Raw genomic sequence first — 24,390 nt, 5'->3', positions numbered from 1 at the left:
GTTAGTATTAATTGAAAAAAAAATAAAAAATTTCATTAAAAAAAAATTAATTGGAAAAAATTATTTGAAAAAAAATAATTGAAAAAAAATTGTGTTAGCCAAATTTGTAAATTTCTGTTTAAAAAATGACGTAAGATAAAAATTAAACTGACACCCCTTGAGGTTTATGCTTATTACACTCGAAAGATAAAAATTATATGAAAATGATAATTATTTTTTATTTCTTAACCAAATTAATTTTTAATTTTTTAAAAAAAATTCTAAAAATCAAACTATACATTGCCTAATTTTTTTTTGATAAGTCATTTATTACGTTGGTAATTTATTTAAGTATTTATTAATTTTACGACATTTTTACCATCTGAAACTTGTTTGGTAACCATTTCGTTTTCAGTTTTCAATTTATATCTACAAAAATTTTAAAAAATGTCATGAAAATTTATTTGATAATTTTTTTGGTTTATAAATGGTTGTCTTAGTTTGTAAATTTGAGAAAAAAACGTAAATTCAAAACATGAGTTTACGTTAGTTTTTAAACAGAAATTTAAAATTTTGACTAACAAATTTTTTTCAAATAATTTTTGTTTCAATGAATTTTTTTTTTTCAACTAATACTAACCAAAGGGACAATTGTTAATGCTACTTTAAACATTAGAGAAGGGGATTGTAATTTCTAAAATGTGAGAGATGTCTATGTAATTTACCTAGTAAAGGTAAAATTGATATTTAAAAAATTAAATTACTAGAAGAAACAATTTGTAATGAAATTTTAAATTTTAGGAATGAGATATAATTTTTAAAATGTAAGAAAGAACTATAATAAATACAAACCTTCCAGGGTGTCAATGCAATTTACCCACTTTTAATTTGTTAAATATTTTATTAAAGAGAGAAAAACGCGGTTTCGAATCGACCACCGTTCCTTCTCTCTCTAAACTCTTCACAATAGTTGTTTCTCTCTCCTCTTTGACGTCTCTCTTCCCGAAACACAAACACTCACTCACTCTCTCTCTCTCTCTGACTCACTCACACTTTCTCTCTCTAGCGCACAGCTTGCAAACGTTCTTTCTCTCTCTAATCTCTCTCTTTGTCTGTCTTTCATGGTCTGGGATCTCGATAAACCCTAAAGTTTCAACACTGGTACTTCACTCACCACCATTACTGTTAACCCCAATCACAGATCAGATCTGTAAACATTGCTATTGCTACTCTTAAAGTTATGCAGTTTTAGGCAAATGGCCAGCTCCGACCCGACCAAACGTCCCCGACCCGGTCCATGGCCTCCCGCGCCGGAATCCACTGCATTGCCACCGTCTTCTTGGGCTAAGCGCACCGGCTTCCGCCCCAAATTCTCCGGCGAGACCAATGCCACCGATTCGGGCCAAATTGCGCCCCACCCCAAGCCCAGAGAGCCCGATTCCCAGCCCGATCTTGAATCGGGCCGAGCTCGGCCTGTTGCTCCGCCGCCGGCGAATGGTGAGCTGGAGGGAGAGAAGGTGACGGCGGCCGTGGCGGTGGAGAAGGATCAGCCGGTGAAGAGGAGGAGGGATTCGGACGGTGGAGCACCGAAGAGTTCGGGCCCAAATGGGCAGGCTACGGCGACGGTGGAGCCAACTCAGCCGCCGAGCCGGAGGCCGGTGAGGAGTGAGGAAGTTTTGGATGTATTGCCTCAAACAGTTAGTGATGATGGATTTGCCTCTCGTCACTCACATATGAAGTATGAACTCAGAGACACACCTGGTCTTGGTGAGCTTTTTTGGGTTACTTAATTAACTAATAATAATTTATTATTGGTTAATAGTGGGGAAAAAAGTTTGTGTTTTTATGTATAATCTTGTTGATCTCAAAATGGGTTTGTCAATGTTTTTGTGTATAATGTTTCAGTTCCAATTGGTCTATATGGATTCCAATATTATATATTACCAATATTAGGTTCATTGGATCTTATTCCGCTAATTTATTTATTATTAGTTATTAGTGAAAAAAATTGTGACTTGACTTTTGTTTATGTCTGACTTTGTTGATATCTAAATGGATTTCTAAAAGTTTGTGTAAAATGTTTCAGTTCCAATTGGCCTATATGGATTTCAACATTATATTTCAATGTTGGGTTCGTTGGTTCTTATTCCACTCGTCATAGTTCCAGCAATGGGTGGTACTTATGTGAGCACTTGTAATTTATTTCTTATTTGAATTCTGTATAGATTCACTCTTTATGTTGTATCATAAATTAGATGACTTGATCTCATCAAAATTAGTGGGTGTAGGAAGATACAGCTAATGTGGTCTCTACTGTGCTCTTTGTATCGGGAGTCACTACGCTTCTGCATACGTCGTTTGGATCAAGGTTGCCCCTTATACAGGGTCCATCATTTGTATATCTTGCTCCAGCACTTGCGATAATTAACTCTCCTGAGTTTCTGGGACTGAATGGAAATGTATGTTTCTAATCTTATATTTTGATGTAGTTAACTTTGCCTGTCAATGTTTTTTCTTGTTTCTTTTTTAAAAGTAAAACTGTGATAACAGATGTTCCTTTAGTCATGGATCAAGGTATCTTGTTTGGTAGATGTAGACTAATAGATGTACTACTTAATAGTAAAAATTCTTGTGTTCATGTAGTTATTCACTAAAATTTTAGTACAACCTTAGAGGTATGAATGAATCATGACTGAAAATAGGCATAGCCAGGATTGAATGGTGAGAAAGATCAAGTAGTTGGAATTTGAGACCTTTTAAGTCAAATTGAGTTCCCCCCCCCCCCCACACAAAAAAAAAAAAAAAAAAAAAAAAAAAAGAAAAGAAAAGAAAAGTGATCGGTGGTGGCCATCTGTGGTTGTGATGGTTTGTGCGATGCCGTGAAATGGTGTCTCTTGGGTCTGCTAGCTTGTGGGTTAGGTGATGGTGGTCAATTGAGAGAGGGAGAGGGGTAGTGATGGCGGTTAGAATAGAGAGAGAGTGGGGAAAGGGTAGTGATGGTGGCCAGAAAGAAGTGAGAGAGAGAGAGAGAGAGAGAGAGAGAGATGGGAATTCGGTGGGATGGCAGAGATGCGGTGGTGCAATGTGATTTGGTGGTGCCTGGTGATGCAATTTTATGGTGGCTAATAGTTGGCAATAGTGGCTGAAGGGGAAAAGAAAGGGAGATGGCTTGTGGGTGTAGTGGTGGTGGCCATCTGTTTATGTGGTGTTGGTGGTTGGTGCAATGCAGTGTGGTGGTGTCTCTTTGGGTTAGAGAGAGAGAGAGGGGTAAAGCTTCTAGGTCGGAGATGGTGGTCAGTTGGAATTGAGGGGGAATGTTGCAGTAGAGATGACAAGAGAAAAAGGGCAGTTGTGTAATTTGGTGATATATTGGAGTAATTTATTATCACTTCTTACTTTCGTTTACATTACCATTCCTAGAGGGGATGTACATGCAATTTTTCCAAAATTATGGGTCTCATTATTGTATTCTCTCTATACCTCAGGAAAAGTCTTTAATTTGCCCAAAAAAAGGTCAAATAGAGTATTTGATATTGTGATTTTGATGTGTGTATAACACAGTTATCTGCTAATTTTTAAACATATACAGAGACACACGTAGAGTAATGAAAATTGTTTTGATTCGAATGTCTGTACACCCTTGTCCTTACTAAGGCCTCGTTTGGCAAGAGGCTATTTTAGCCAATTAGCGAAAAAGTTACTAAATTAGCCAAAAAGCCAACAACCCATACCAAAAAGTCAAAGATTCTCTTTTCTCTCTACTTTTTGCACATCTTTTCGTAATTAGCTAAAAAGTCATCCCAAACATACAAGTTTTTTTTACCTACCTTTTTAGCCAAATAGCCAAAAAGTTACTAAATTAGCATGTTCCCAAACGAGGCCTAAAAAATGGAAAAAGAATTCTCTACCGATCATACATATTAGATATTACGCATTCAAATTCCTAAAATGCAGTTTCTTTCTAGTATCATTACCATAATTATTCTATCTTCTTGTAGATTGTTTTAACAATCAAGACATTCATGGGTATAATTCGTAAATTGTCAAAGATGAAGGAAATTGTCCTTTGCCATGTGCTTTGGTTAAAATAACTCACTTTGACTTCACATGCTTTGTGTTGTATAACTCTAATTTTTTTTTTAAAATTTTTTGTTTGGGCAAACTTCACTTTACTCCTTGTGGTTTGGACCAGGTGCGGTTTACCCCCCTAACATTTGGATATCACCACATAACCCCTCTGTGGTTGATGGACTAAAACGCATAGTTAACTTTTCTGGCTAAGATAACAAAATGTGAAAGTCACGTGCCTCTATGGAGAGTGAGTTTGTTTTTATAACGAAAATACCCTTTCTATCTCTTCAAATTTACAAAAGATGCCATTCTCTCTCTCTCTCTCTCCTTCCCTCAAACCGCCACCCATATCCATCGCACCACCACCGTAGCCCCTCCCCTCACATGCCATCCTTAAACCTCCTTCCCACATCAAATTGATTCATCCCCCAAATTATACTTTACACGCACGCGCACACACACACACACACACACACATATCCAAAAAGTAGAGAATCCAGAAAACGTTTGTGATTATTATGGGGATCACTGAAGAGTTGCAATCTTTGTCTGTTGAAGCTAATTTCCAATTAAAAATAATAAAAAAAAAAAAATCTAACAGTAGTGAGGAGTATAAAATTTTTTTTAGAAAAACAATGGAAGGATTTAGTCCTCACATGAAGTAACGAAACATGGAAACAACATAGCATTTGAACTCTACCTGATTAGAGCCTTGCAGCCGATGCAACTAAGTTGCTTCTTAGCAAATTTCATTATGCCACTGTTTGAAGGAGTTGAGAGGGAGATAGATATTGTGTATCCTTGAAGAAGTTCCTTAGTGGCATTCTTCAAAATGGGCTCAAAAATTCTTAAAAGTGGTTGCAGGTGCACATTATTTATGAGACAAAGTTGAACACGGTAAAAGGTACAATGCAGAGTAAAAGATAAAGTCCACATTATTTTTTAGATCCGAACCTAGAAATGGAGAGAGAGAGAGAAGAAGAGAGAGAAGAAAAAGATGAAGATGGAGAGAGAAAGAACTGGGTTTCCCTTGAAATAATATATATATGAGGGTATAATTGTCTATATACAACTTCTGTTAACAGAAGTTAGTGTGCGTTTTAGTTCATCAACCACATGGGGTTATGTAGTGATATCCGAATGTCAGGGTAAACCACACCCGGCCTAAATCATAAGGGGGTAAAGTAAAGTTTGCCCTTTTTGTTTTTGACACTTCGTCTTAAGATTTTTACTTGTATTTAACAATCTAAATAGAAAATCTTGAACCTTGACTGATGAGTTGGTGGTGGGCAATAGGGAAACCCAATTTATGAGTGGAGAGTGGAGACTTGACCTATTTTATTGTTGGCTGTTTGTGGAATTGCTCTTCATTTTTGCTTAGGGGTTGTTTGGGATGTCCTAAATAAGTGTACTTTTTGACTTTTTATGAAATATGGATTGGGTATGGGTTGGGTTTGAAGTGATGTGATAGAGAGGTGATGTGACTTAAATAAGATGATGTGACTTAAATAGAATAGTGACTTTTTGACTTTTTAGATTTTTTTGAGAATGCCAAACTTGGCCTTAGTACTTGAACCTTGACCTATAAGTAGTTTTTATGCTTGATTTTTCTTTGATTAAAGTTTACATTGCACGAGTAGGCAACATCCAGATATGGTCCATGATGGATAAATCACTGTTCCAATCAGCTTATGAAAAATTTAAACATATCACTGTGGTTGGTTGGTTGGTTGTCTGGGATATCACATTTTATTAACTACAAGTAGCTGATGCTCTGGTTGGTTGTCTGGGATATCAAACGTGAAAGTGTTTTTGAAGAAAAACAAGCTAAAGGAATGAATAGAAAAATAAAAAAGAGCAACCTTTCCCCAATCATTCTATTTATATGAGAGTTGAATAGAAATACAGGACACTTTAACTTTCATGTCATGCATAATTCAGTATAAATTGTAGTGTAAACATAAACACTGTCGAACTCTAGTTTTTTTTAATATAGTTTTGTTATATTTTCAAGGAAGTAGATCTAATAATAATCGTGCCTTTCAAGATCATCATTTTTAACTAAATTCTTTTTTCCTCAAAAAATTGGTTAATACTTTTTGTGAATTTTTGATCATGACTTGTGAAAAATTATTTACATTGCAGAATTTCAAGCATATTATGAAGGAGCTTCAGGGGGCTATAATTATATCTTCAGCTTTTCAGGCAATACTGGGGTATAGTGGACTGATGACACTATTTTTGAGGTATGAATTTCTTCTTCTTAAGTGATCTTTCTTTGGAAATTTTTTACTTCATCAGTTTGTGCATGTAATTCTGTTTCCCAAGGAAGAGGATTAATCTTGGAATCTAGATGATTTTTTGAAACATGGAGTTAATTCAATGTTTATTTCTGAAGAGCTGATTGGGTTAAAATATTGACTGAATTGTTTGTTGGTGTTTGTTGTGAAGAAACCTGATACATTTGTATGATTCTGTATGATACATTTTAAAATATTTGAAACTAGGTGCAAAGTTTTGTAGTTAGAATATAGTTGCTATAAACTTCAATTTCATGGTGACAAAATTGATGAAAATTGATAAAATAAGGCCTCGTTTGGAACTTGGCTATTTAGTTGGCTTTTTGGCTATTTTATGAGATGAAAAAAAGTATTGTTTGAGATTATTTGTGGATTTTTTTGTAGTTGAATAGATGGTTGTGAGAGAAAAAGTGATTAATTGATGTGTAGGATGTGACATTTTGTCTATGTTACACGGATTCTTCAAAATAAATCAAATACCTGTGTTGGACACCCGACACTCAAATAAGAGTATGCGATATGTGTCAGATACTTTTCAATGAATACTTCTTATATAATTGTATATAACATTATTATTATATGTACATATTGTCGTATAATTGCTATAAATATCTTTTTGACACTATAAGTTACAATACCATTTTATTTCATATACTTGATTAAAAATACAAAAATATGATTTTTTTTGTCGAATCTGTGCACCTTTAAATTTATAGTTTGATGGGTCTGACATCTAGATACATACCCCGTATCCGACACCTGTACCCGAGTCCATGTATCATAGCATTTCGTCTTATTGCCTATTTTAGTTCTTTTTTTTTGGGGGGGGGTCTTTATTTGTTATTTTAGCCAAAAAAGTTGTTTCCAAAAAGTTACTGGACTTCTAAAACAAGAATTAATTCAATACTTCGTTTTATACGTAGAGATTTATTTATTGGAGGTCCACTGGTGGTGCGATAGTAATAGCTCAGATTGCCAATTATAAGAACCTGGATCTGAGGACACCCTTAGTTATCAGTCAACTGCTACAATTGGAAATGGTATTTTTTATTTTATTTTATATTTTTTTTGTGTGTGATAAATGCAATTGGAAATGGTTCTTTCAAGTGAATCGAAAGCTTGAAATAGTAGTTCTATCCAACACTTAAGCTCAAGGTTCTGAAAAGCGGTTGCGGTCGGCGTAACGGTGGTGGTGGAGCGGTTGCGGTTGCGGTTGCGGTTGCGGTTGCGGGGTGTAAAGGCCGTAGCGTAACGGTTGCGGTAATCAGAACCGTGAATTTTTTTATTTTTCGCACAATTTGAAAAAAATTTACCGATACGCACATTTTTTTCCATGATCATATTTATTGGGTTTTAAAATAAATATTGATTAATTTTTATAAATTTTTTAGTTTGATCCAATATATTTATATTTTTAAATCATTACAAACTGAGTTTTTTACATTTTATTTTAATAATTAATGACTTTATATTATACAAAAAATCAATCACTAACTATTATATGTAAGATAAATAATGACAAAAGTAAGAGAATAAATAAAAGCCTAAATATATATATATATATCTATATAACAAGGCACAAAAGTTTTTAAATTTGTCTTAGAGACAATTGTTCTATTAGGACATTTGAATGGTTAGGATTCATTTTTGACTGAAATGGACGGTAGAGATGAGAATCAACTCTGCCAATCTCCTTCAACTTCCCGCCTAAGAGCACATGTAAAAAATAAACCTAAAAATTTGCACCCACGATAGGCTCATCTGATCTCACTCTCTCTATATACTCTCATCTCTCTCTCTCTCCCAGTCTCACTTCCCAATTTTCAAATTTCAAAACACCCCTCTCTCTCTCTCTCTCTCTCACTCACTCACTCACAGCCTTACTTCCCATCACACCACCGGTACATCTCTCTCCCACGGCGATACATCTCTTCCCGACGATTGTCTCATGAACCAACCATAGTGGTGCTCATCACCTCCTCCAGTCACCTATTCCAGTGATCACCACCGCTGCTGCTCAGTCTACTGCATAACAAAGGGGATAAAGGTTGGTTATTTGATCTCTTAGATAGAGAGAGTAGGAGAAATGAGACAGAGAGAGAGAGAGAGAGTAGGGAAGATGTATCTCATAGATAAAGAGAATGAGTGGTGGAAGATGAAGGGGAGAGAGAATGAGTTTTGTTTTTTTTTTTTTTTTTGTGTGTGTTCTGTTTGTGCCGAAGTAGTGGCAGCGAAGGAGGAAGGAAAGTAGACTTTGCTGTACATTAATCTCATTAATGAGTGAATGTAATTGCTTTGATAAAATTTGAAGTGACGCATTTTGTGCTTAAAATTGCTTTGGTAAAATTTGAGTGCATGTAATTGCTTAAGTGATTTAGTAAAGGTGGATTCGACAATGAAGGGCTACTGATTATGTGATTTAACAAAGTTATATTACAAATTTGGGTTTCAGTGTAGTGGTGGTGGTGTGTGTGTGGGGGAGGGGGAGGAGGAGCTTTGATGGGTATGGGTGGATTGGGCTCTGGATTTTGGACAACATCATGGCTGCCTCCTCTGCTATCCCTTTCTCCACAGTCAACCGAGATCATCGCAGCAACCTACGCTCATCACTGCCTCTAACAACCTCCCCTCCATTTAGATTGTCATTGCCAGTTCCATCGCCGCCACCGACACTTGCGATCCCCAACACAATCAAATGATGGGTTCAAGTTGCTTGGGAGTTGTTTGAGCAAATTATGTGAATGAGACTTGGTTGCTATTAGATCTCTGAGAGGAGAGTTTGCCAAGAGATGAGATGTGATGATGAGAAAGAGAGACGTTTCTATAGAGATGAGAGAGAGAAAGTAGGGAAGATGGAGAGAGAGAATGATGAATGAGAGATAGTAGAGAGAGTTAGAAACAGAGAGAATGAGAGTGAGTGGGAGAAGCTGTCGGCGTCAAAGTGACACCACCGTGTAAGCCGTGCAAACATGGAATGAGAAATATCACTTTGATATAAAATTATTGGGTGTGGTTGTCTACCACCTCACTCTTTTTGTTTTGTCTTTTTTTTTTTTTTTTAATGTGTTATTTATAATAATTTGAATTGAAATACTCAAAATACATAAAATCACATAAATCATGCAAAATTATAAAATTTTATTTTAAATTCGTAAAAATTATTTTTAAAATTTTTAAGCGTAAATTTTATAGCATTACTCTAAATTTTATAATTTTTAAGTGTATTCAGATTTAATGAATCTGAAAAATAAAAAATTTTGATTAAAATATTTTTAAAAATTTATTAAAAATAATAAAATTCAAATTGTAAATTTTAAAAACTATTTTTGAAAATTTCAAAACTAAATATGTTTTGGATTTTAAATTTGTAAAAATTATTTTCAAAATATACAACCAAATAAAATGTCAAGTTTGATAAATTCTTTTCAAAAACATAATTATAAAATTTATTTGAAAATTCAAATCAAATGGATAATCTATTTATATTTTGACCTCAAATTTTGTTTTTTGTTTTTTTACAACAAATTAGCTAAATTACATTTTAATTCAATATTTTTATATTAAGTATATTTTAATCTCAAAATTACTTTCACTGTGTACAGGCATGCACTAGAGTATTCCGGGACTTCTGGATACATAGCTCTTGAATAGGCAAGTTTGATTTATTTAGAGCATAAATTTGTTCAAATTATAAAACAATAGCTGAGATATATTTTTTTGAAAAATATTCTATGCTTATATTTTCCACTTTCTCGCTTCTCTCTCTTTCTTTGTTCTTTTCTCACAAATCCTCCCATAATCTCATGAATAATCTCATGAATGATCTCATGATCCTACCTTCCTCTCTCTTTTCTTTTTATTTTTTTTACTTCCCCCCTTTTCCTTTTTGTTTATTTATTTTTATTTTTATTTTTATAATATTATAACTACATTTTAATCTTAATATTATTTACACCGTGCCTTTATCTCTCAGTTTGTTTTTTTATTTTTGGCTGTATATGGTTTTTCTTGGACGGGGCTTTGTGAGTGTAAAAGAATATATTATTTATGGGGTAAAGAGAGCAATACAAGTATGCAATAGAACACAAGACTTTCAAAGATAAAAAAGAAAAGAAAAGAAAAAAAAAAAGAGTTACTTAGTAATTATCACCTTCAAATTAAAATAATATTATCCGAAATATTTTTTTTATATATATTTTTTTATTTCACTATTTTATTTTTTTTTGGTGAAATAAAATATAGGACTTTTCTTTTTTTCTTTTTTTTTCTTTTAGCAAACATTATAAATTTTGTATGTTTATTTCTTAATTTATGTCAAGGCTAAGGAGAGTTATATAAATAAAATTATTAAAAGTTCTTTAAGAAAAATAATATTTTTTTAGTGTCTTTATTAAAAAATACTACACACTTCACTTATTTTAATATAATACGTAGAAATTAAGATTATATTTTGATCTCAATATTATGGGGTGTTTTGGGAAGATGATTAAAAGTTACTTTTTGACTTTTTTTTGGTTTTTTCTTTTTGAGAGATGGAAGTGGGTTAAAAGCTGAGAAGTGGCTTTTAATCCACTTACTCACTTCTCAAAATAGCCCTATTTGTACCGTACTGGTACCTTTCTTTTTGTGAGTTTTGTTTCGAAGAGAAAGTTTTGCAAAATCCTTTCTCATTCTAACATCAAACTTGAGCAACAATGGTGAAATTTGAGGGACGGACAAAGGCATGGGAGGGGAAATCTCTTCCCAAGAAAAACAAATAAAAAGAAAAGGGAAAGAGAAGATTGATGAGATAAGGAAAAAAGTGAGAGGCAACCCACATGGATTTGGTTAATTTATTTTGGGTGATATTATCTTTTTATTTATTTTATATGTTTTTTCAAGAAAGTTAAAAGTTAATATTTAATCAATTTCTCAAAACCACTCAAAGTATATGGTAATATCACTCTAAAATTTTGTAACATAAATATTAAAATGATATAATATGTTTTCATTACAAATACATATTTTGTTGGGTGGTAACTCTATCATAATAACAATAAATAACTCTCTCATAATAACAATATTAGGTAATTAAGAATGAAATTTAATCAATTGAGTTTAAAAGGCACGAAATTTAATAATTTAATCAATTGAGTTTAATAAGGGTTGGTTTGGCAAGGGCTCATTGGGCTTTTTTGGCTCAATGAGCCATAAAAGACAGAATAGGCTCATGAGCCACAACAGACAAAACATCCCATTCAACCCCATAATCATTACATTATTCTCTCACAAAAAAATCAAAAAAGCCAAAAAGCCAAAAGTCCTTCCCAAACCAAGCTTTTGAGTCCAGGCTCATATAGTCAAAAAAGCCAAAAAGCCAACTCACTTCCCAAACGGAGGCTAACAATATTAAGTGATTCCGAATGGAACATAATTTAATTAATTTCAGTTTTTTAGATAAATCATATTTATTTATAACCAAAATAATATTTCTTTATATTTTTTTAATATTTGTATCAAAAAATATTACAGACTCCATAAATTTTTAATATATAAATTACAATTATATTTTAATTCTAACAATATTTATACAGTGCCTTTAGGCACGGGCATATACTAGTATATATATATTAATCAAGCCAAATAGATAATGACTACACTTATTATTATTATCTAAGAAGCACGGACACTTCTAAGAAGGTGACGTATCCGTGTCATGTCCGTGTCGGACACTGACACTCTTTGGACACTCTTAGGACACGTGTCCGATACTCTTCAAAACGTGTCCTATTTTTTAAATATTTTTAAAGACCCGGACACTCTTTGGACACTTGGAGGACACACGTGTCAATTGTTTAAACACATGTGTCTGTTGATTATACATATGTGAAACTAATTATAAGTTTGAACAAAACAACTTAAGATACAATAATAAAACAAAAAGCATATAAATTTATAGGAATTAGTGCTATATTGCATTTTTTATTATCTTTGAATGATATATTCATATATATAACATATAATAAATATATAAAATTATATATTTCATGCGTGTCCTCCACGTGTCGTGTCCTACATTTTTTTAAAATTAACGTGTCGGCGTGTCCGTATCGTATTCGTGTCGTGTCACGTGTCCGTGTCCATGCTTCTTAGATTATTATTATTATTATTATCAAACAATATATAGATAGACACACACAAACAAAATGGTTGAGTGATAGTAGCTGAATACATAGTTGTCAAATCGGGATTCGTATCGTGAATCGAAATGGTCTCGTACCGAATCGTGAATCGAATCGAATCGTGAATCGTAAAGATTCGGTCACTTCTTCTAAATTATTTAAAAACATATATTTACACATTTAGATGTTAAATATATCTTATGAATATAAAATATTTAGACTTAAGTTAATAAAAATGTTATTTTGAATGATAATCACATAGTTTAATAAGTAAGAAGTTAACAAACGTTCCTATGTAAGATCACCATCTTACCTTTTTTTTCTTTTTTAGATATTTCTTATCAACTATTCTTAATAAAAATAATAACCAAATGGACAAATTATCAATTTCTAAAGTAGCAATAATTAACAAGGATATTGATATTTGGATAATAAGCATACATACTTTTCTAAGTAACAGTGAGCAAATAATAAAAAAAAAATCTTTTAAAATCTTTTTTTTTAAAGCTTAAAATATTTTAAAAAGTATAACTGACCTCATACATATAATATTTAATTTAATAAAATAGCAATAGATAATTCATAGTATAATTTTAATCTTAAACATCTTTAGAAGGTATATTACGATTTTTTAAAGGAAAAAAAAAATGAGAAGAAAGGTTAAAAATATGTTAGGTCTGATTAAATCTAATTGGATTCTATTGAAAACTTCATGATCACTAAAATAACAACAAATCATGTATATATGCTGGTTATTTTGATATTAAATGCTATTAGAAGTTGCATTATGCCATTTTTACTAAAAAGATGGAGAAAAAATAGAGTCGAAAATATGTCGAACACAATAATTTTAAAAATTGTATGAATCGTAAAAAGTGAATCGAATCGTGAATCGATTGTGAATCGTGTGATTCACTAGAGATTCACTTCCAAAATAGATTCACCCTTAGATTCGTATCGATTTTGCAAAAATTGCGAATCGAATCGTGAATCGAATCGCGAATCGTAAGATTCTGACAACAGAGGCTGAATATAATAGTATAAGCAAGGTTTTAAAAAGCGGCCGCAGCCGTTACGTAACGGTTGTGGTCGTTACCGCCACCCGTTACGGCCGCTTTTGCGGTGTGATTGAGATTCATAGGTGTATCGGCTGGAGCAGCTGCTGTAGCGGTCGTAACGGCCTATTACGCACCGTTACGTAACGGTTTCGAATTGTTTTTTTGGAAAAAAAAAAGTTGAAAATGGGGAAGAGAGATAGAGAGAGAAGAGGGAAGATGGAGGAATAAGAGATAGAGAGAGAAGAGGGAAGATGAAGAGCATGTTATTGATTTGTTGAACCTGTAAGACTTATACTATTATATTCAGCTGCTATCACTCAATCATTTTGTTTGTGCGTGTCTATCTATATATTGTTTGATAATAATAATAATAATAATAATAAGAATAATAAGTGTGGTCATTATCTATTTGGCTTGATTAATATATATATATATATATATATATATTTAGGCTCTTATTTATTCTCTTACTTTTGTCATTGTTTATGTTATATATAATAGTTAGTGATTGATTTTTTGTATAATATAAAGTCATTAATTATTAAAATAAAATGTAAAAAACTCAGTTTGTAATGATTTAAAAACATAAAATATATTGGATCAAACTAAAAAATTTATAAAAATTAATCAATATTTATTTTAAAACTCAATAAATATGATCATGGAAAAAAAATGTGCGTATCGGTAAATTTTTTTCAAATTGTGCGAAAAATAAAAAAATTAACGGTTCCGGTTACCGCAACCGTTACGCTACGGCCTTTACACCCCGCAACCGCAACCGCTTCACCGCCACCGTTACGGCGACCGCAACTGTTTTTCAGAACCTTGAGTATAAGCCTTACAGTTTCAACAAATTAATAACATGTTCTTCATCTTCCCTCTTCTCTCTCTCTATCTCTTGTTCCTCCATCTTCCCTTTTCTCTCTCTATCTCTCTTCCCCATTTTCAACTTTTTTTTTTCTTCGAAAAAAGCAATTCGGAACCGTTACGTAACAGTGCGTAATAGGCCGTTACGGCACTGTTACGACCGCTATAGCAACCGCTCCAGCCGATACACCTGTAAATCTCAATCACACCGCAAAAGCGGCCGTAACGGGTGGCGGTAACGACCACAACCGTTACGTAACGGTTGCGGCCGCTTTTTAAAACCTTGCTTAAGCTTGATAAATGGGCTGTTGGTTATGTCCTTATTCTAGTTAGACTCTAAAGTCATCTATGAAATGTGTTTGTCAAATCAATGGATTATATACAGAGATATAAAGGTTGTTGGTTGCCTTCTAATTTTGCTTTTACCAATACTCTAAAATTAGGAACTTTGACCCTTGAAAGCACTATGAACATAATATAATTGTCTCAGAAAGGCCTAAGAACATTATTTTCCAGCTAGAAAGGAAAAATTCATTGGCTAGTACTACAACCTAGGCCCACAAAATATGAAGTTTCTGGGATACATTTGTTTTAGGAATCAATAATGGAAATGAAAAACAAACTGAATGTAGGACAACTATAAGAAGTTGCCTAATTTTAGCTTTGAGGGGTTTAGTCCGTGAGGTTATAAACTGTAGGAGTAAGTTTTGAGGTTATAAACGGGCAGTTCACTCAAATGCCAAAAAGCTGCTAAAATAGCCAATTCTCAAATGAGCCCAAGTTGAGAACAATATCCAAATTATGTATGCAAAGATGAAATGCTGCACCCTTGCAAGGGTTTGGCAAATTTATACATTTACAATCTCAAATCCTCATAACTCAAATTCTCTATTGAAAATAAAAATTACATATATATTTATAGTCTGCCAAACTTGTTCACTATTTGGATTTACTATTTACAAGTGCTTTGACTCATAAATAGGAAACTAGTATACCTTTACTAATTAGGAAATTTACGGCCTATTAACTGTATATATGACTCAAAAACATAACTTGATTCATATTATGATTCATAGATTACCCACTGCAACCTATGTCTAGCAAAGTACACAGTTACTAACAACCTAGTTTATGCAAGGTTCACATCAAGTTTTCATTGTAGTCATTAAATTTTTGCTGGGAGTCTTGTAATTGTATCGTTGTGTTTCTTATTTTAGATTGTTTATTTATTTATTTTTGTATTTTAGTGATGGTAGGGTAGTTTATATGTAAATTATCTGTTATTAGGGTTGTGTAAGGCTTATAAAATGGCCTCTTAGGGGCAAGAAGAATTTTTGTATTTTATTGTATTTAGCTTTTGTTTTCCAGTTTTAGTGATGGAATCTTGGGACTTTAAATTGTTGCCATAATGGGTATGGGTAGTTTATGCTGTAATTATGTTATTAGGGGTTTGTAAGGTTAGTAAAACGGTCTCTTATTAGGGTTTGGGAGAATGAATTAAAATTGAATATTTGGAACTGTTTTACTTTTTTTGTCTGTCTCTACTCTTCTCTGTTCGTTATCTCCTCTCTATCGTTCTTGTAGTTTTTTTGCCTTTTATCTACCTCTATCAATATCTTCTCCCTATGTTCTTTTTCTTGTTCTTTCGTCTCTACTACATTGTATCACATAATTACTTGAACAAAGTTAGTACACATTTGCCCACTGCATGTTCAACAAAATTCTCGTGAAGACCAGGCTAAATCAGTTTATGCCGTTTGTTTTAATGTAGCTCATTTGTTGTCCAATTACAACATTTACGATGAGGCTTTGATGTACAATATGCCTTTTAACTCATCCATGCTTTATTTGTCCTACCTTTCCAGGTTGATTAATCCAGTTGTTGTGGCCCCAACTATTGCTGCTGTTGGACTTTCTTTCTACAGTTATGGTTTTCCACGAGTTGGTACATGTCTTGAGATTGGTGCAGTGCAGATATTACTGGTTATTATTTTCTCTCTTGTAAGTTCAGAGGCGACCTTTCATTTCTGACTCCTTACAAGTGTTTTTGTTCTCATGCTTCGTCATCTTAGTTTACCTGATATTGCTGCCTGGAAATGTGATAACTCATTATTTCTTTGGATTTGGATCTTGTCCCACTATTTCTATGACTTTTCTTTCCTAAATTTCCTGCAGTACCTTCGAAAGATATCCGTTCTTGGTCATCGTGTATTTCTCATATATGCGGTAAGTTATCATATTCATATTACTTTTGATTCTGCTTATTACTTTCGATTTTCCACAATTTTTACATTATATTCCTACTTCTATGAGCCTAAATTTGTTGTTTTTATCTTATGTCCAGGTTCCGTTGGGTCTTGCAATCACATGGGCTGCTGCTTTTCTTCTGACTGAAGCAGGAGCCTATAGTTACAAAGGTTGTGATGTAAATGTACCAGTGTCAAATATAATATCGGAGCACTGCAGAAATCATATTTCCAGGATGAAGCAATGTCGAGTTGATACTTCTCAGGCATTAAAATCTGCCCCATGGTTTAGATTTCCTTACCCACTACAATGGGGTACACCTGTCTTCCAGTGGAAAATGGCTCTTGTTATGTGTGTGGTGTCGTTGATATCATCAGTGGATTCGGTAAGTTCCTTTTCATTTACCAAGGAGCCATGAGTCAACAGTCGGTTTAGAAGTGAATTTTATATGAACAACAGTGAGTTTTACATCACTTTTTTTGTCTTTAAATTGGTCAAATATAATAACCATTATACAAATGATTATTGTGTTTGTCCCCTGCAACTTTTCCTTTTTTTTCTATGCTGAAAAAACCTTGATTCAATTTGTAGTCTCATGTAACATCTTTTGGATTGTCCGAGAAGTCAGTATGTTGGTCAGAAAATTTTAAGGCTGTGTTTGGATAGATTTTCAAACTATAATTCCACCCGTACATTCCAATGCCATGTTTGGATACATCTTTCAAATTACAACCAAAAAAAAAACTCTGCAAAAAATTCTGTGTCGGGCGGGTTTTTTTTTTTTTGAAATTTGGCTTAACTGGTCGTCCGACCAATTGACCGGCTGGTCAACTGGAACAGGGCAACCTTTTTTTTTTGCAATTGGCACTTGTTTTTTTCTTTCTTATTTATTTATTTATAATAAAACAATATTTTCGGAATTTTTAAAATTTTTTTATGATCATTTAATAGATTTTTGAGTTGCATGTTTGGTTATGAGTTATAAGTTTTTGTATCAGATATCATGTCACATCAAAAATTCTCCACTCAATTCAAAACTTTTTTCAACGCATAACCAAACAAATTTTTTACACTCAAATCATAATTCCAAAACACACAAACTCAAAATACAACTCTATTCTCAAATCATATTTTCAAAACTTTTCCAAACACTACCTGAGTCTCTTTGAAGTTAGTTTAAGAGCATATTTGATGCCTTATTTATCAAAAAAAAGAAAAAAAGAAAAAAGAAAGGGCATATTTGATGTCTTGGTTAGGAATGGCAACGGGGCGGGGTGGGGCCGGGGATCACACCCCCTGTCCCCGATCCCCGAGGGTACAAATTCCCCCGTTCCCGATCCCCGACGGGGAACTTATTGCCATCCCCGCCCCCGTCTCCTAACGGGGATCGGGGTTCCCCGGCCCCAAAAATTTCCCGGCTAAGAAAAAAAAAAAAAAAAGAAGAGAAGATCTAAATCCAACACACAGATCCAAAACACACTATTCAACAAATCCAAAACATAGATCCAAAACACACTATTCAACAAATCTAACACTATTCAAATCTAAAAATTTGTGAGCTGAAATGTCTAAAAAAAAACATTTAGATATGGTAAAAAAAAAAAAGAAAAGATTTGAATCCATATATATAAAGATAAAATCATAGGTCTGTTAAAAAAATCATAATATATATATATATATATATAGATGAAAGGATGTTCTTGCTTCTTCAATGGCTTGCTTCAGATGCAAGGATGTGCTTCAATCATTATAGATCTACTTCAATCATCATAGATCTGCTTGCTTCAGATGCTTCTTCAATGGCTTGTAAGTTGTAACAGAGGAACTTTGAGTGAGAGGGAGGGAGAGAGAGAGATGAGAGACGGTGAGGACGACAGAGAGATCAGAGACGGTGAGTGAGTGCGAGGGAGAGAGAGATGGGAGGGAAGAGAGAGAGAGATTAGATGTGAAATGAAAAACAAATGAAATAAAAGAGAGAGAGAGAGAGAGAAACAGTATAGAAAGTATATATAATATATATATATTGCTTCGGGGGCAACCGGGGCCGGGGCCGGAGATTGTACACTTATCACTGTCCCTGGCCCGAAATTGATCGGGGATTGATTTTTGAATACCATCCCCGGCCCATCGGGAGTATTTTTCGGAGAAAGACCGTTCAAATCGGGATCTGGGGATCGGGTCCCCGTCGGGTCGGTTTCAAATTGCCATCCCTAGTCTTGGTGTATCAAAAAAAATGATACATCAGGTTTTATTATTTTTTGTGGTGATGTCTCCATTTTTCTGTTGAAGTTCCAGCAATGGGTGAATTTGTGTCTTGAAATGGAGAGTAACTTGGAAATTGGAATGAATGTGCAAAACTCCCTAAATACTTTGATATTATCCACTGCAAGGAAAAGTATGCAAGTATAAACATGGTCATACCTGATGTCAATAAAACAACAATGTGTCGCATGCTTTCTTAGAAATTTTAGTGATTTTATCACGTTTTGTGGCCCCTCATATGATTCTTTGACTGAAAACATGTGTAATGCGAGGTTTGAGTGAAAAGCATGCTAGAGCAGGTTCTCTATTAGTTCAAAATACAGTCTGCCATGTGATAATTAATAGAAGCAGAAGATATAAAAGTTGAGGTTATTAAATATTATCTGCTTTTAGCTTGATTGACCAACTCCCTCCCTCACATATGTATGACATCCTCTGAAAAAATAGGTTAACCTATTATAAGTTTTTTTAATTATTTGTTATTGACAGCAGAAAAAAATTTTATTAAAGAAAAAAGTGAAAAGAGTACAAGAGAAAAAGGAGGAGTAGTCCACCAGGAACGAAAGGGGTAAAGATCAAAATTACAAGTCACTTACAATGCTCCAATCCCTAAGACTAATAATTAATAAAGGGATCCCTCTAAAAGGAGATGACATTGAAACCCGAAAAGATGATAAATAACAAATCTTCCCTATACGTCATCTAATTATCACTCTTATCCTAAAAGGCAACCCCTCTTCTCTATCCTACCTCACCTGCCATGCAGAGTGGGAGCATTTCAGATTCTTCCGAATTCCAAGTATAAATTCATATCGAAGAGTTCTTCAAACCATATCACCTAATGTACAACACAAATCACACAATTGACCTGAGAGTCGTACTCATTAACCTGAATCTGAATCTCATACTTGCTCTTAATGACAGAATGCCATAAAGAGTTGTGCTCAATAGGAAATCTTCATATCCCAACTAATCTAGTGATCTTTCTTCTCCTTATTGCTACCCTAAAACAAAAAATCTCTCATAATCTTTTCAGTTTTATTCACTACTCCCACCAGAATCTTAAGCATAGATTAGATCACTATTGATTATCTACTATCAAACCAAGGTAGTGCGTCCTCAAGACATTAGTAGCGATTATAGATTATTAACATATATACTAATGACTAGTAAGTCAACATTAGGTTATATAATGTTATAAATTAGATTGCATGATTGTTTTTTAGCTTTTATTTTATTAATTTTTTTTTTATCATGGTTAACATCTTTGAAGAAAATTTAACACCTTGTTTGGTTTTCAGTTTTCAAAAGTAGTTTTCTGAACGTATTTTTATATTTTTAATAAACCAAACCAAACTAAACCAAACCTTAAGTCCCATCAAATGGGTCGGCTACATGAATCCTTCTTCTCCACGCGACCCTATCAAAGGCTATTTCATTAGTCAAATTAAGTAGATTCATATCTCTATTTACAATGCTGACCAACGTTAATCTAGGCCTACCCCGTCCCCTAACACTTCCATTTACTGTTACAGTATCGCATCTCTTCACTACTGTCTTTGTTGGTCTCCGTTGAATATGACTAAACCATTTCAATCGATTCTTTCTCAACTTATCTTCTATCGGTGCTACTCTTACCCATTTCCGAATACACTCAATCCTAATTCACTTAATCTTAATATACTTAAAAAGTAAAAATTTTGTACAAAAATCAATAAAAAATTCATTGAATACAACAAAATATGAAAATGTATTGAATTTTCATATTTTTTGAATTTGGTAAATTTTTTTAAAAAATTTCACAAATATTGTACTTTTAAGTGTATTTAGATCAGGTGTATCTAAAAAACTAAAATTTTGCGTAAAATATTTAAAAGTTTGACTAGAAAAAAACACGGAAAAACTCATTTTTTGAAAAGTGGACTCAATTTTCTGAAACCAAACACGGTGAAAATTTTGCTGATTCTAATCACCTTGCTTGGTTATCATTTTTTAAAAACACTTTTCAGAAAATTCTACTTTCTTATTTTTCGTATTTTTTTGTTTTTATTGATTTTTTTTAATATTTTAAACATTTTTTTTAGTTTTTAGACATACCTAACATAAATATACCTAAAAAGTAAAAAAAAATTGAAAAAAACTTTTTAGAAATTCACTAAATACCAAAAATACAAAAAAAATACGAGAATTCAATATATTTTTTACATTTTTATGTATTTATTAATTTTTTAAAATATTTTTTCTGAAATTTTTTATTTTTTGGATACATCTAAGTAAGATGCATCTAAAAAAGTAAAAAAAAATGTTTAAAATTTTAAAAATATTCACTAAAAATAAAAAAACACAAAAATCAAAAAATTTAGTTTTCAAAAAACTTAATCTAGAAAACTCAAACCAAACACACTGAATATGTTTCTGTTGCATTTCATTGTGAAGTGCTTCATATTTGATATTTTAAGTAATCTAGAATTACTATTCAAATCCCGAATGGCTGATTGTTTGTTGCGATGCTCCACAGGTTGGCTCATACCACGCAGCATCCTTGTTGGTAGCATCCAGACCTCCGACTCCAGGTGTTTTAAGTCGAGGAATTGGTCTTGAAGGTCTTTCTAGTATATTGGCTGGTCTTTGGGGAACAGGAACTGGGTCCACAACTTTAACTGAAAATGTGCACACTATTGCTGTGACTAAAATGGGAAGCCGCAGGGCAGTTGAGTTGGGTGCAATCATGTTGATTGTCTTATCCCTTGTAGGTATGTATTTTTTTAAAGTGGCTATTAACAAATTTTTCTTAGAGTTCATGACTACTGAACAATGAAATCTTTTTTCGTGGTGGCAAAGACATGTTACGTGTTGATATGTGCACCATAATATTAATTAATCACATTGGAAAGTTTATATTCTGTTAAGCAGAAAATGATCTGATTACCCGCAACAAAAATAAAAATAAAAAAAATTTGCCAGTTGACGATTTCTTTATGTTCCATTTGAGGTCAGATTCTTTCAATTTACTTTTAAGCAGCTCCCGCACTTGCACCATACAATGCTCTGGTTCTTTGGAAAATTATTGTTGAATTGTTGAATTCTTGAGTTATTGCCATTAGTTGATTTGTTTTATATACTGAATCAGTAAAAGCGGCATAATGTATGCCAAGATATCATATACTTGGGGACTTCAACGGATAAGTAATTTTTTAAATATCATTCCATAATTTCCAATTCTAATTAGGGTTTAATTACGTGTTTACATAAGACATCATTTCTCACCATTGATGAATGATTTGCAAGTGAAACGCTAAGTATTTTAGGACCTATGACCTTGTCAATGTTTGAATAAAATTAATGAATTATGTAGTAGAAATTCCTTTTTTTTTAATTGCATAAAATTAAAATGAATTGAATAAAGGACAAAACAGCCTATCGCAAATGAAACCCTGATCATGTCAGCTAGCAAAAGATTCTGCAACTCTCTAAGAGGAGGTTGGAGGATGACCATTTCTTCCATAGCCTACACTCCCTGGTTAGCTAAGAGGTCTGCGGAATTGTTCCCATCTGAGCATGTGACCATTTCTAGCATGACTTTGTATTTAACAATTCTGGATTGCATTTTTGTTAAACACAAAAAAAGAATAAATACACCCATATATTTATATGAAGCATGATATGGATATAAATCTGTAAGGTTTTAAGTTCCACGTAATGGCTATGTGGTATGCAGTCATATAACAAATAGTGTACTCAAGCTTTGTTTGATATAAGAGACAAACAACTGTGCTCAGTTTCTAAGTTGATAGACAACTTTTATTTATTTATTTACTGAAGACAAAATAGAGCATTTAATTTTTCATCCCTGTGACCCTAATGTACATAGTACTTTTTGAAAAATTGTTTGAAACTTATTTTTCTAAAAACATTGCTGATAGATTGTGCACATTTCATATGGATGTGTTATCGTATCATCCTAGGGCCTATGCATCACATGGTTGCATTTTCATATGATTAAATCAAAATGCAGTACAGATTGGAGTTATGTGGTGTCATAAATAGCCCCGTAATGTCTAGGAGTTTTCTTGTGTTGGATATGTACTGGACGCCTACATTTTTTGGACACCTAGAAATGTCCTACGCTTAATGGGGCATAGTTTGAAATTGAATTTATGACACTTTAACGACACATCATTGGCACTTTTCAAACACTCCCCAACATGGCCTATGTGGTGAATATGTTAATGAGAATAATAGCTAGTACTCTTGGGAATGCAAAACACAACAAATGTGTCTTGATAATTTTCTAGTTGTCATAAGGGGTTCTTAGAGCCCTCTTCTCATGTCTTTCTCAAGTTATATTGCTTTGCTAATGTACTGAATCTTGTTTTTACTGTGCTGACAGGTAAAGTTGGAGGGTTTATTGCTTCAATTCCTGAAGTCATGGTTGCAGCTCTACTGTGCTTTATGTGGGCAATGCTTACAGCATTGGGCTTGTCAAATCTACGTTATAGTGAGGCAGGAAGCTCTAGGAACATTATCATAGTTGGGTTGTCTTTATTTTTTTCCCTTTCAATACCAGCCTACTTTCAGCAATATGGCATTTCTCCAAATACCAATTTGTCCGTTCCAAGTTATTTTCAGCCATACATTGTGGCATCTCACGGTCCTTTTCGCACTAAATATGGAGGGGTATGCATCTCACTGACTTCTATCATTTCAATTTCGGCAAAAAATGATAGAATTTATTTATCTTCTTTTTGCAGCTGAACTATGTCGTGAACACAGTACTGTCATTTCACATGGTGATTGCACTTTTAATAGCCATAATCCTGGATAACACCGTACCGGGTAGTCGGCAGGAACGTGGTGCTTATGTTTGGTCTGAACCCGAGGCTGCAAGACGGGAGCCTGCTGTTGCCAAAGACTACGAGTTGCCCTTCAGAGTTGGGCGAGTTTTCAGATGGGTGAAATGGGTTGGGCTTTGAGACATGAGGTTCTTTTTTTTCTTAATTCTTTTTTTTTTTTTTTTTGGTTAGCCATTGTTGGATTGTCAATTAAGCTCATCAAAAGCTGTTTCTTGGTAGATTGTGTCGTGTTGTGATTCTAAATTAATTAAGCTTAGCTCATATAGTAAAATCGACCTCTGTAAACTGTTTTATTCTTTTTCTTTTCCCTTTTTTTGTTCATCTTCCCGTCTTGGACGGTGGGTCAATAGATCTCATAGGGATGAGTTATTTTGTGTACATTGGAGGATATTTTGTGGGTGGGGTTTTGGGGTAAACTACTTTGTGTTGTAATTCTAAAATTGTAAACCATGTATGTAGTTTTGAGTCATTGAGAGTGACCATACGGACTATTTTTACTTGCATGTCGACCCGGCAACCCTTGAGAAACGGCCAGTCATAATATTTTTATTTGATTTTACCAGTCATCTATATTTGGGAAGTGTTTAGATTA

At 33.4% G+C, this 24,390-nt stretch overlaps 1 protein-coding gene across 1 annotated transcript; it reads left to right on the top strand.

Annotated features, from left to right (window-relative positions):
* The first annotated feature begins 900 nt into the window (after positions 1-900).
* NAT12 (nucleobase-ascorbate transporter 12) lies at positions 901-24,364 on the top strand. Its single transcript, XM_028230934.2, has 10 exons — positions 901-1,746; positions 2,066-2,163; positions 2,268-2,438; positions 6,196-6,296; positions 16,302-16,437; positions 16,612-16,662; positions 16,781-17,068; positions 21,464-21,698; positions 23,336-23,622; positions 23,697-24,364. The coding sequence occupies exons 1-10, from the start codon at positions 1,236-1,238 to the stop codon at positions 23,916-23,918; spliced, it is 2,100 nt and encodes a 699-aa protein (XP_028086735.1). The 5' UTR covers positions 901-1,235; the 3' UTR covers positions 23,919-24,364.
* The last annotated feature ends 26 nt before the right edge of the window (positions 24,365-24,390 follow it).

The sequence above is a fragment of the Camellia sinensis genome, chromosome 12 (genome assembly GCF_055761805.1).
Source record: "Camellia sinensis isolate YWXY chromosome 12, ASM5576180v1, whole genome shotgun sequence".
NCBI classification, from domain to species: domain Eukaryota; kingdom Viridiplantae; phylum Streptophyta; class Magnoliopsida; order Ericales; family Theaceae; genus Camellia; species Camellia sinensis.
The sequence above is the reverse complement of the archived record's forward strand: the minus strand, read 5'-3'. Positions and strand labels throughout refer to the sequence as shown.

Coding starts and splice junctions, on each gene's coding strand:
- NAT12 (XM_028230934.2), top strand. CDS start 1,236: ATGGCCAGCTCCGACCCGACCAAACGTCCCCGACCCGGTCCATGGCCT. Junction 2,164..2,267: donor CAGCAATGGGTGGTACTTAT/GTGAGCACTTGT, acceptor TAGTGGGTGTAG/GAAGATACAGCTAATGTGGT. Junction 23,623..23,696: donor TTCGCACTAAATATGGAGGG/GTATGCATCTCA, acceptor TTCTTTTTGCAG/CTGAACTATGTCGTGAACAC.